At 42.5% G+C, this 13486-nt stretch overlaps 2 protein-coding genes across 2 annotated transcripts in view; one reads left to right on the top strand and one right to left on the bottom strand.

The window, feature by feature from the left end:
- The window catches only part of LOC311112366 (vertebrate ancient opsin-like), a gene marked incomplete at both ends in the record, with an annotated part of 20237 nt that extends 16953 nt beyond the window's left edge, over positions 1-3284 (top strand). Inside the window, 2 exons of the mRNA XM_084155453.1 lie at positions 303-536; positions 2931-3284. Coding sequence (XP_084011579.1) covers positions 303-536; positions 2931-3284 — 588 coding nt within the window. The remainder of the gene's footprint in view (positions 1-302; positions 537-2930) is intronic.
- The window catches only part of LOC311112363 (beta-galactoside alpha-2,6-sialyltransferase 2-like), a 26408-nt gene continuing 13702 nt past the window's right edge, over positions 781-13486 (bottom strand). Inside the window, exons 3-6 of the mRNA XM_084155449.1 lie at positions 12834-12931; positions 9000-9101; positions 6250-6424; positions 781-2599 (exon numbers count right to left, since the gene is read on the bottom strand). Of these exons, the coding sequence (XP_084011575.1) occupies positions 2352-2599; positions 6250-6424; positions 9000-9101; positions 12834-12931 (623 nt within the window). The 3' untranslated portion in view covers positions 781-2351. The remainder of the gene's footprint in view (positions 2600-6249; positions 6425-8999; positions 9102-12833; positions 12932-13486) is intronic.

Raw genomic sequence — 13486 nt, 5'->3', positions numbered from 1 at the left:
CTATTACAAGGAGGAAGGAAGGATGCTTTTTTTAAAAGTATTGTTGATTGGTGGCAAGTATGACACTGATTAGCCTAGGTCAAGGAGGGAAAGGATGCTTTCATATATATATAACAAAAAAATAGAAACATTGATTAGCCTAAGCAGTGAAGGAAGGAAATTAAACTATTCTCTAAGTATTGGAACAAGACCTTGTATATCCTCCTAATGTACATCCTCCTATGTGATTGGCCTCTCAGGACATACATTTATACATTCATATACGTTTGTGCACAACTTTATGTATGATCATTTCCTCTCAGGTGGGGCGGATCCGTAAGTCGGCGGCGCGGCGGAGAGAGTTCCACATCCTGTTCATGGTGATCACTACGGTGGTGTGTTACCTGCTGTGCTGGATGCCCTACGGCGTGATCGCCATGATGGCCACCTTTGGACACCCGGGCCTTATCACCCCCATCGCAACCGTGGTGCCCTCCATCATGGCTAAGAGTAGCACCGTCATCAACCCCCTCATCTATATACTCATGAACAAACAGGTGAGCAGAACATAGACCCAAAATCTGTCCTCTATTCACCTCCTCTCCTTCATTACATTGATCTGAAAGATGTGACCAGGTGAAAGCCAGCCCAAAGAGGAGCTTCCACCATAATTTCTTCCACTGGTCAAGTATTTATCAATCAAAGGGAGGAGACGAGCAGGTAATACATTTTTGAGATAGCGCCTTTGCCTCTTGAATTGTGGGATACATAGTTAAACAGCTAGTTAGACAAGGGTCAAATCACAAGGCATGTACAATATCTTTATTCACAACAGATTAAGTAGAAAACAATGGAAAAGAAATAAAAAATTTATACAAACGAACAAATTATTATGTTCAGTACAAACTCATTCTGTCTACAGAAAATGATCTGTAAAAACACATTTATTTTTGTTTAAAGATCCCAAAGGTGTGAATATTATAGTGTTAACCCTCAACAGTAGATCAACTAACACTTCTCAAAAAAATCATTCAAAAGGAAAATGACATTTCTATTGCTGTCTTTTTTTCGCATTCCATTCACAATGTACACAAACAAATGAATCATCTTAAAGGACATTTTGTTCCATTTATATTTCCAAGCTGAGGCCTCTGCTTTGCTTTTGTAGTGGTTAACGCCTAGAAGACTTAGTGTTAACGAACAGTTAACTTCACACAGGGAACATTTGGCACAGATCTATATCACCATTACCAAAGGCAACACAATTCATTAATGTGCTTCAAAAACTATTCATAGCTGCAGTCACTGCATTACACTTGACCAGACTTCTATAGGCAAACCACATTTACATTCTGTTTACACAGTGTGGCTGTAGAACAATGTCAAGGCCAGGAAAAGTAACTGTTGTCAGTTTTAACATCTGGTCGTCCAGGTGCAGTAACTTTAAATAGCGTACGTACATCGAGAACATGAGAACACCGATAAGAAAGTTCCTTACACACACAGATCAGGGGTTAGGTTGAGACTGGTCCATGCTAAAAAAGTGAAAAGAAAAGTGGTTGTTTTCCCCATAGACCTACATACACTACTATCCCTGAATTGATCCCATAAGGTCTGCAATATTTTAAACCAAAGGAATACAATATGCTTTTTGAACTGCTTAAATGTACCTGTACTTGAAAATGCATCTCATTAGTTGAATCTATAGATCACTTTTCCACATTCATACCCAGACCGCTCCCATGTACAACAGTGTGTCACAAGTTTAGAACAATACCTTAAAAAGATGACCTCTCTCTCCAGTAGGAATACATATATCCCTGAAGGACTAATTCATTACACAATACAACATGACATCCACATGCCCTAAACGCCCCCCTCCTTACAACAAGGTTGACTATTGCTATCTTTTTCCAGCCTCAGCGAAAACAAATACATTCCTCTGCAGGCGTCACTTCAGAGTTCGGCCTTTAATTAATTGGAAACACTATTTCACTTATTTTTATGTTTAAACAGCTTGTGAAACAACTATCAGTTCAACACCCTGACATAGTCTCTGGTCTCCGAACCTGATGGCGAGAGCAGCTTCAGTTGTTGACTATCCATTGTGACAAAGGTAGTTCTCGAGGATAACCATTGTGTGAGACATGAAACACGCTAGCTTAGCCTCTACAGCCTAAGATTGATTAGTATCGGCACCACTCTCCTCTTCTTCACTTTCATCCTGATTTGCCAGAGAGCGGTCCAGGTCATAGGTCAAAGGTCAAACACCAGATCATGGCCCACAGACGACAGCACTGACTTAACTTTGCCTCTTCAGTCGCTTGATTAGTATCGGCACTCTCCGTCTCTTGATGGCCATAGGTCAGGGGTCATGGCCCACAGTTGACAGTGCTGAACCCCGGCAGCGTGACCTTGCCCTTGGTCTTGAGGTCATGCTGGGAGCCGCTGTTCATCCTCTGGACCAGTAGCTTCTCAAAGAGAAGGGGATGGTAGGCCCCAAGGGTGCAGGCGGCGTCGCTATAGCGCTCGTGGTAGTGACACAGGTCTGTCTGACGCAGAGAGGGGATGTACTCATAGACATGGACCTCCTCGCACAGCGACATCATCAGGACGATGCCTGGAATTAAAACAACAGGGCAAAGATTCATTAATTACATCTTATACTGAGATCTAAGGGTCAAAATGTTTTAGGGCTAGTTTCCCAGACAGACTGAAAATAATTTACCATGGAGATTCACTGGAATCCGACCCTTAGTTTGCACCTGTGTTTTTTTACTTGTTTTTATGTTAGGAAATGTCTGAAGAAATGGGTTTACAGTCTGTGTTGAAAAATGGGGAGTGACTCACATGTAAAACATGTGTCCGACACACACACACACTCCCTCTCATGTACACCCTCTCCCACATGTGCCCCTATCACACACTCACACACTCTCCCTCCCTTGCAGTTCTACAGGTGTTTCCTGATCCTGTTCCACTGCAAGCGGCCCAGTTCTGAGAACGGCGTCTCCTCCATGCCCTCCAAGACCACCGTCATCCAGCTCAACCGCCGGGGCCACAGCAACAACATAGCCGTCACCCCCAAGCTCTCCACCGGCGCCACCCACCATAACCACCATCCCCACACGGTGGAGTGTAGCACTAACAACCATGAAGTCACCACCCCCATCTCCGAACAGACCAACCCAGACCCCAACCAAGAGATCACCTCCTGTGGACAGCCGCGTTCCCCCCTCACTACCCCCCAAAGCCCCTCTCAACCCACCCCCCTTTTCCCCCACGTGACAAATGCTATCCAGTGATCCACTGTGTCATATGATAGCGTCACCACCGAAAACTCTACAGAGGATATGGTGTTATCCCAGGCATTTGTCATGTGGTGTCGACCAAATACTCGGTCTACACAGTGATATATCATGTGGCGTCACCCAACAACTCTCCATAGTGATTTGTCATCATGAGGCCACCTCACCAACAGTCTACCCAGAAATGATCCATCATGAGGTGTTGTGTCACCAGAGAATTCTTCTATACGCACAGTCAGTGATCTAATCCACAACGTTACCCAGACAGAGAACTACCAATATCTTCTACTCACAAAGTGATCTATTCCACGTCATCACCCCAGAAACTACACTGTGATCCATTATTTTATAGAACAGTGTACCCCAACTGGCAGCCTGCGGGTGGTTTTAATTGCCCCCCAAAAAAGAATAATAACTAAATATATATAATTATTTTTTTGTGGAACTTTTATTGTTGGACATAAGGCTGTAAAAACACCATGAAATCAGTTCCAAGTGATTTTAATTGTGGAAATCTGTTTTGAAATGATTATGCTTTAGTAAATTGTACATCTGTTTGGGCTTCTTGCCCTTGCGGTCAATTGGCAGTAATTATGTTTTGGCCCCCAACCATCCGCTCAAGAAAACAAATCCACCCGTGGCTGAATCTAGTTGATGATCCATATTATAAAGGGTGTGTCAACCGCCCCAACCCGTCTAGATGGTCAACTCTGTTACTTTGTTACTCAGTAAAGGTGTAGATATGTTCCTGTCAAGTCTTGCCGTGAGAAAACGCAACAGTGGTGTTCACTTGAAAATAAAAAAAATGTGTATTTTTCCTCGGCTTCCGTTTTCATATTGTTACATGTGTTACGTCGATAGACCCCAGAGTTGTATTAAGACTGCATCGGCTTTACAGTGTTGTCATTACTGTTACAGTGCGAAAAAAGGCTTTTGTCATAACTGTTACAGTATGTTGTCATAACTGTAGCCCTTTCCAATGATGCGCAATAACAGACAGTTCATCTATGAATTTGTTCTAAAGCATATATGAAGCCTATGTGAATGATGTTGGTGAAGCTGAATGCCTTGTTTTGCATATGTGATATCAAATCACCTGGGGCCTCATTTATTTGCTTAGTTTTTATATTACATTTCAGCATACCATCAGTTCTTTAAATAATATGAAGGATCCTCACAATGTTTATACACATAACTAAAAAGGTGTAAATCACACATAATCATGTTCATTTCTAGATCACACTAAGTTGCTAAATCAATATTTTCACACCTAGTTCACGGTTATTAAATCACTATATAGCTGTGGATTTTAACTATTTAAGATCATATCTGTGCGTAAGAACATTTAATAAATGATGCACCCGAGTGATCTGTGTAAAGCTGGCTAGTATTACATTCTAAACTGGTATTAAATGTATGGCAACACTGTGAAGGGATTTTCCATTTCATTGCAGGGTGAGGAGGGTAATAAACCAGAAACAGTTGGAGAAGTGTAACAGAAAATGTGCATGTTTGCAACACTTGTCTTGCACTCTTGAAGCCATCATCCCACTGGGCAAAAGAGATCATATCAATGTTCAATTGTCAGTTAACTGAAATGTTGTTTACAGTTATGACAATGTGGAAACAATGCTGATCCAACCTGCATTTGCTGATCCAACCAGTATTTGCTGATCCAACCAGTACTTGCTGATAAAACCAGTATTTGCTGATCCAACCATGACAGCGAGGTGTTGGGATGACAGCGAGGTGTTGTATGAAAGCCACAACCTGTTAAAGTTACCATCTTGCTGTGCCTGTAGTGTTGGGTCATGTAGTATCTAGCTTTGCATGTTGACATGTGCCTCAGTATGCTACTCTAAATGATATACATAGGTACCGACCAGCTCCCAGCAGGCAGTCAACAGCCTTGCACCCCGCTGGGCTGCCACACAGTGACTGGCTGTAGCCATCATACAGAACTTGCTTGTCTTTATCCACATGACAAACTGAACAGCACTGCCTCTCACTGCCTAATAAACTGTAACCCAAAAACAGTTAAATAAATGGACTGCACCCGAAATAAAACCCTATTGTGAGTCATGGTCTGCCTCACTGAGTACTGCTGCTAGCGGTGAGTGGGTGTTCTCTCTCTCTCTCTCTGTGTGTGTGTGTGTGTGTGTGTGTATGTCGGTAGCACTGTAGCATGCCCGGGGCGACACGACCCCCTCAAGCCCTCCTGCTGGGATTCCAGGAATTGCCATGGGGTCTATGTTGTAACACCCCCCCCCCCCCCTCCTCAGTTTAATATCTCCCACTGTAAAGTGTAAATTAAGAACAAATCAAGAGGGGAAACAACACAAACACACACAGGAATGAATCACCATTCCGCTGTTCTTTCTGGACTCTCCTCCGTACTTTCGGTCCGTGTGTGAGTGGCAATATTTTATGCAGGTTTAGAATGGTATAGATGCATAAGTGTAAACATATGATGTAAAACATGTAACTGTGAACTCGCTTTGAAAAAACGATTCAAAGTGAAACAGGTTGCTTAACTTTGACAATAGCCCATGTTTTTTTTTACCCTAATCTTACCCTTAATATTCACATCATTTCTCATAATGTCTCACCGCTCTGCCCTTCCCAGAGTTCCAAAACATCAAAACGGGGCACAATATGAAAATGAGTATTTGCTTAATGAGGTTAGATAATCGATAATCGACTTCCTGGAATGCCAATCGTTAATAAATAAACATGCATCCTCCTGGCTACCATTTACTTAAAGCCTGCTTGTCTCATTGAACCAAGGATACCACCATATGTGTCCTGAACTAGGCCTGCAGTATGTGCTGCATCTCAATAGTTAATAAAGTTTTGTGAATTCGAAGCACGTTGGCTGAAGAGTGCTCCTGTCATAGGGAACAGGGTACCATTTCAGACACAGCGGTCAGACAGACAGATAAATGGATGGATGGGTGCCCACCTATGAACCCAGAGGATGGGGGGTTAGGTTGGATGTTCTCCTGGGTGTTCCCCTGGATCACGTCCCACAGCTGCCAGATGAACTTGGGGTGAAGGATGTAGAAAGGTTGGGTGGGGTGGAGCCGCCGGCGCTCTTCGTACGGGTTGAACAGGTCATAGTCTGGGTTCCTGTACCACTGAAGAAGAGAGGAGGTGGAGAGGACAGGAGAGGAGAGGACACTTCAGTCAGCGCCAAGCATCTTTGTTTGAAGTTATCTGAAATAGAGCGCTGCTACTCCAGTCAGCACAATCATGACAACACCTCCCAAGGGTCAGACTCACTGCTGCCACTGCAGTGTTGACACAGTGTCTTTGTTTAATCAAACTACTCCTGTAGCACAACAGGGTCAGCCTGCTACAGAGCAGTCTACCTGCTACTGTATTTCTAGAGTACCTAAAATGAGTTTTATTTGACTATGGGAAAGAATGTATGTTAAAATGCTACAGCTATTGCGCCAATATTGTGATGCAGGTTTGCTTGAATCCTTCACCACCATACTGACTGACTCACAACATCACAGGAGTCCTACAGCGCCACAGGAGTCCCAACGCCCCAAGCTAAAATGTTGTATAAATACATGTTCCTTTCATACACCACTGCTTACACAAGAGTCAGTTAAATCCATGATTCAGCGAGCAAAGTCAGGCATGGATATTTCCCTTGAAAATCTGATGAGAGACCTTGCAGCGCAACCTTTTAAAGTCAAAGTTTGTTACACCAACTCATTCCCCCATTTCCATTGCAGGTATAATGGAGGTATTGATGAATGACTACAGCAGATATGCTTTAATTAACTCTATATTCTAGAAGTTGATCTTATTTTGCATCCCACATGGCACCCTATTCCCTACAGTAAATAGTGCACTATATAGGGAATATGGTGCCAGAGTTTGACAGAGGTGTAATCTGCTCAATAAACGTGGTGATTCTTTGACTGCAGAGTGAACATATCAGCCTTTGATCTGACACCCAGTAATGTTAAGCTGCTAGGTGACAGATACTGTGTTGTTAAGTCTTTGGTTCTTCAAAACAGTCATGATAACGTTGGGTAAAATTGAGTAAATGATGCCTTTTAAGCATTACATTCAGAACAGTGATTCGTTAAAAATGTATTCTGGATCTGGAGCAAATTTCTTGGTAAAGTCCCAATGAATGTGTTCAGCCATCCATACAAATTGGGTGCATGTAGTAAAGTAGGCTATATAAAAGCACATACGCACTACTGCGAGCACACACACACACAAACACGCACGCATGCACGTGCACACACAAACAAAAACACACACGCACACATACTGTACATGCGCACACACACAAACAATGCCATTTAAGTGGATGCCATTATAATAACTTAATTAACATGCAGCACTTAATCATTGGCCGTGTGTTTGTGTGTGTGTCCAATCTGTATTTTAACTAATGCCATGCCATTGTGTGTTCAGCCAATGGAACAGTGGGAATTGGACGCATGACAGACAGCAGAGGTAATGTAAAACACATTATTACATTGTGCTCCATATATACTGTACAGGGGTATGTTCAGCAGGGCACAACGTTGTGGAACATTCAGATACAAATATTTCATGTAGAACAAACATGCCTGTCTGCATGTAAAATAAGGAATTGTGTCTGCTCTATTAATGACATTTCAGTTTGCCTACTGAACTGTGTGACAAAAGATGTGGAAATTCTAACGAACTGACAAGGCCTAAATTAGTGTATTCTAAAGAAAAGTTGAATTCATGTTTTTTTTTTTTGTGATTGATTTTAGGACCATTGTTAGGCAAGCTCTTTCAACTGACAAGACAAACAAATCGTGTCTCGCATACACTGAGAACGGAAGATTGGAAGATGGCCTTGTTGAAATGCTACCAGTGTCTTAACAAAGAACTCGGGCAGAATTCCCTTTCACACTTCAAGGCCACAATTGTGGACAACATAACAGCAATTTGTCAAACTACTTTAAACCAACTACTTTCCCCCTTTGAAAACAAGATGGAGCATCTCCAGAGGTTATAGCCTGTTGATGAACACTAATAAACTATAAACCATTTTCCCCACCTCACCAGGACTGAGTAAGTCTAAAGTCAGTGGAAAACGGCAGAAGATCTGTCTGTATCTATCAGCTCTTCCTCATTACCACCCAGTTGGTCATCATGTTTCCTAGCATCTGGAGATTCACACGTGACCCACATTATTCAAAGGCTGAAGTACTGTCACCATTCAGCGTATTCACACAGTCGGTTAACTGACTGTTAGTTGCACTGGATAAAAGCCTCTACTAAATGTAAACAACACTGCAACCATAGACAGGATCTCAGGAAGGGGTCTGTGTAAGCTCCACACCAGATACCTGAAGCTAAACACACTGACATTTTCTGAATTATAAGATGATTTTGATCAAATATGAGGCACTTTATTGTCCATTTAGAAGACATTTAGAGACACACATATACACACACACACACACACACACACACACACCACCCGAAGGGCTGGAAGCAATGGGTTAGCTGCAGTGCAGTGCTCCTGGAGCAATTGTAGGGTGTTAAGTGCTTTGATTAAGGACACAATGGCAGGCAATGTTTGCTGGCTCACTCTGCACCACATTTTCCCTAAAATGAACCAGGAGAAAAGTCATTAAATGATACATACACAAACACACACACTACAGCGCGTGACTGACAGTGAGAGAGAGCAGAGAGACCTACCCTGGGCAGGTCCACAGAGTACGGTGCAGGATCCCAGGCCACCAGTGTCATACCCTTATACAAGGAGCTTGTGTTGAAGCGATGCCTGGGCTGGGCCAGGATCTGCAGGGAGACAAATGACTGATAGCTGTACTGACACAGTGAAGGAAAAAAGTATTTGATCCCCTGCTGATTTTGTACGTTTGCCCATGATCAGTCTATAATTTTAATGGTAGGTTTATTTGATCAGTGAGAGACAGAATAACAACAAATAAATCAAGAAAAACGCATGTCAAAAATTTTATAAATTGATTTGCATTTTAATGAAGGAAATAAGTATTTGACCCCCTCTCAATCAGAAAGATTTCTGGCTCCCAGGTGTCTTTTATACAGGTAACGAACTGAGATTAGGAACACACTCTTAAAGGGAGTGCTCCTAATCTCAGTTTGTTACCTGTATAAAAGACACCTGTCCAAAAAAGCAATCAATCAATCAATCAATCAGATTCCAAACTCTCCACCATGGCCAAGACCAAAGAGCTCTCCAAGGATGTCAGGGACAAGATTGTAGACCTACACAAGGCTGGAATTGGCTACAAGACCATCGCCAAGCAGCTTGGTGAGAAGGTGACAACAGTTGGTGCGATTATTCGCAAATGGAAGAAACACAAAAGAACTGTCAATCTCCCTCGGCCTGGGGCTCCATGCAAGATCTCACCTCGTGGAGTTGCAATGATCATGAGAACGGTGAGGAATCAGCCCAGAACTACATGGGAGGATCTTGTCAATGATCTCAAGGCAGCTGGGACCATAGTCACCAAGAAAACAGTTGGTAACACACTACGCCGTGAAGGACTGAAATCCTGCAGCGCCCGCAAGGTCCCCCTGCTCAAGAAAGCACATATACAGGGCCGTCTGAAGTTTGCCAATGAACATCTGAATGATTCAGAGCTCTTTGCCATCAACTCAACTGGCCATGTTTGGAGGAGGAGGAATGCTGCCTATGACCCCAAGAACACCATCCCCACCGTCAAACACGTGGAAACATTATGCTTTGGGGGTGTTTTTCTGCTAAGGGGACAACTTCACCGCATCAAAGGGACGATGGACGGGGCCATGTGCCGTCAAATCTTGGGTGAGAACCTCCTTCCCTCAGCCAGGGCATTGAAAATGGGTCGTGGATGGGTATTCCAGCATGACAATGACCCAAAACACACGGCCAAGGCAACAAAGGAGTGGCTCAAGAAGAAGCACATTAAGGTCCTGGAGTGGCCTAGCCAGTCTCCAGACCTTAATCCCATAGAAAATCTGTGGAGGGAGCTGAACGTTCGAGTTGCCAAACGTCAGCCTCGAAACCTTAATGACTTGGAGAAGATCTGCAAAGAGGAGTCGGACAAAATCCCTCCTGAGATGTGTGCAAACCTGGTGGCCAACTACAAGAAACGTCTGACCTCTGTGATTGCCAACAAGGGTTTTGCCACCAAGTACTAAGTAATGTTTTGCAGAGGGGTCAAATACTTATTTCCCTCATTAAAATGCAAATCAATTTATAACATTTTTGACATGCGTCTTTCTGGATTTTTTGTTTTGTTATTCTGTCTCTCACTGTTCAAATAAACCTACCATTAAAATTATAGACTGATCATAATTATAGCCGTCATTCACGGCAGGTGGGGCAGAGCCCCTGTTTTGAGCCCCACATTTTTTGGGGGGTTGCCTGTTTTGCATGTAATTTTGGTATTAATACGTGTCACATATCAGTTTGCAAACAATGTCAAAAATAAAAATAGAATCATTGAGTTAATAAAGCCTCCATACAAACATGGTCTCTTTTTTGCTTTCTTGAGTAAGGCAGCTCCAAAATGCAGGTGTTTCAGCCTAACTCAGTGCTTTCTGTGGTGGTGGGGCAGCCAGCGGAAAATATGGAGCGTAGGGGTTGGTAGTGTTCTCTAGTTGCGCCGTGATTGGCTCAGTGTTCTGTCACTCATGGGGACACTACGTCACTGCCAAATCTAAGGGTAGAGCTCGAAAATTCAAGCCCCTTGGGTACTACCATAGAGTTACATTAGAAGTGCCCATCCAAGAAGGCTCAAGGTCATTGGCCACAGATAAAATGATGTCAAATCACATTATATCTACAGTAGCTTTGATTGGACTGATCATGTCAACATCATACTTTCAAAATCTTAGCTAGCCGTCATCATCATGAATCAAGTCGACAATCTACTGGCAAATCCTTTTTAATACTTGTCATATGAAGAGAAATAATTACATTTACATTACATTTTAGTCATTTAGCAGACGCTATAATGAAGAGAAATAATAGATAAAACGTATCGGTGCTCATCGGCCATTGGACATAAACATTACACAACAAGTTGGAAATCGCAAATTCAACAATCAGTGGTTTGGAAGGGATCAGTGGCTAACTGCAAGCACTGCAAAGCAATCACTAGCCTGCTATTCAGTGGAGTGGGTGTGTGGTCCCAATTCTCGGTTTAAGGTTCTCTTTTCCAAGCTTAAAATGATAAACATTCAACATTGGCCATGCTGTCAATCCAGCATGATTTCTGCCGCGCTCAAAACAACTGTTAACTCAGAACTGGAAAATCTGACTTCAGTGAGTTCAAGACAACTGGGAACTCAGGAAAAAACGAGCTCCGACTGGGAAAATACGTTTTGAACGGTCATCCAACTCGGAATTGTAAGTCGGGAACTCGGGCCTGTTTCTAGAGCTACGACCTGAAGATCACTGACGTCATCATGATTCAACCTTGTTTTTTTTCTAGTTCCCAGTTGTCTTGAAAGCGCCATAAATCCAGAGAATGCCAGACTTTGATGACAAAGTTTGATGACAAAATTTGCCCACGAAGGACCGCCACGCCACCTTCCTGTTCAAGTGAGCACAGCACAACAAGGTGAATCCAAAAATGTATTGTATGCTGCTGCATAAATGATGTAATATGCCAGGGAGATATGTATACTGTAGCTAAGAAAGTAATACTAAGTATGTTGTGTAGGAAGCTGTTAGTAGCCCTGTGCCTCACCCTAATAATTTGGTATATTTTCCCCTCTTAATTTCGCCTACTGTTCTGACTTGGTGGTGCACATGTAGCCTATAACCTGTTTTAGAGAAATGTAATCATCGAATATTCTAAGAGCTTTCATTGTCTGCTTATATGCCCCCTTTATTTATCCTATGGTTCTGACTTGGTGTACAGAGAGAACACTGTAAGAACGGCCCATGTTCTGAATTCTGTCGCTGTACATTTCAAAAGTGCTGAACAAATAGTTATATTGACTACGTTCGTCCTAGCTCGCTCATTAATGTCTTAATCAAAATTACGGATTGCCCCTTATGCCATAGTTTGTAAATCTCAATTGTCAGTAAAAACCACATTTGTTTAAGCAAGTCAGCCATATCATCTATGTTTTTTTTAAAGGCAGTAAATGAGGCTGAATGAACTGTTTCGCTGCCAGACAAGGCTCCGCTGATAGCCAGGCGTAGTAGTGGTAAGGTGTTGGGACTGCTGTTGGGACTCTGCAGTAGGGACAGCTTTATGTAGGCCCTAACAGTTTGTGGGCACCGTTTGTCACCGTTATAGTGCAGTTCATGTATTGTTTAGTGTTGTGTTGTGTAGTGGCTTTACTGGCATGCATCCCCCAATTTGGGGGGGGGTTTTCCACACTAAGATTTACATGCTAAAATCACCACTGGTGATCTGACTAGAGGTTTGACTCAGCTCTAGAGCAACTCAATCATTTTCATAGGGCAGAGTGTCAGTGAATCCACTGTCAATCAATAGGAGGTCCTGAGTATTAAAGAAAAGTCACAGGAGGAGGAGGGGCACTCACCTGAGAGTTGATGATGCGGATGGTGGTCTTGTTGCCCACGTCATTCTCATAGCCCTCTGTAGGAGCAGCGTTGAAGCGAAGCACAGCCTCATGGGAATCTGAGTACAGGGTATGGACATAAGCTGTATGCATCACCCCAACAGTACCATGAAATTGCATGGTTTATCTACAAGCATAAGTAATGTTGTTAGTGAATGGCACCCTCTAGTGCTGTGGTATTTAAACTTCTTCAGCCAGAATTTCTGGGGACCACATTTTCCCCCCAATAATTTATTGCGACTCCACCCCAAATCTAATGACACAACCTTAAAATTGGTACATTTTGATTTTTATATCAACAAATAACCTTCATTTCATTGCATTTTCATCTCTTATCAAAATGAAAAGATAAATACATTTTCTCAATAAATTGTATTGGTATTAATTATCTTTCTCAAAAATGTTTGTATATTGTCCCATACAATAATCTGTACTCTTAAAAAAATAAGATAATTTATATATATATATATATATTAACGCAACATGTAAAGTGTTGGTCCCATGTTTCATGAGCTGAAATAAAAGATCCCCGAAATGTTCCATACACACAAAAAAGCTTATTTCTAAAATGTTGTGCACAAATTTGTTTACATCCCTGTACCTTGTGCTGGGGA

This window comes from Coregonus lavaretus (assembly GCF_964263955.1).
Source record: "Coregonus lavaretus genome assembly, chromosome: 38".
In the NCBI taxonomy this organism is placed as follows: domain Eukaryota; kingdom Metazoa; phylum Chordata; class Actinopteri; order Salmoniformes; family Salmonidae; genus Coregonus; species Coregonus lavaretus.
This window is presented reverse-complemented; position numbering and strand designations above follow the sequence as displayed.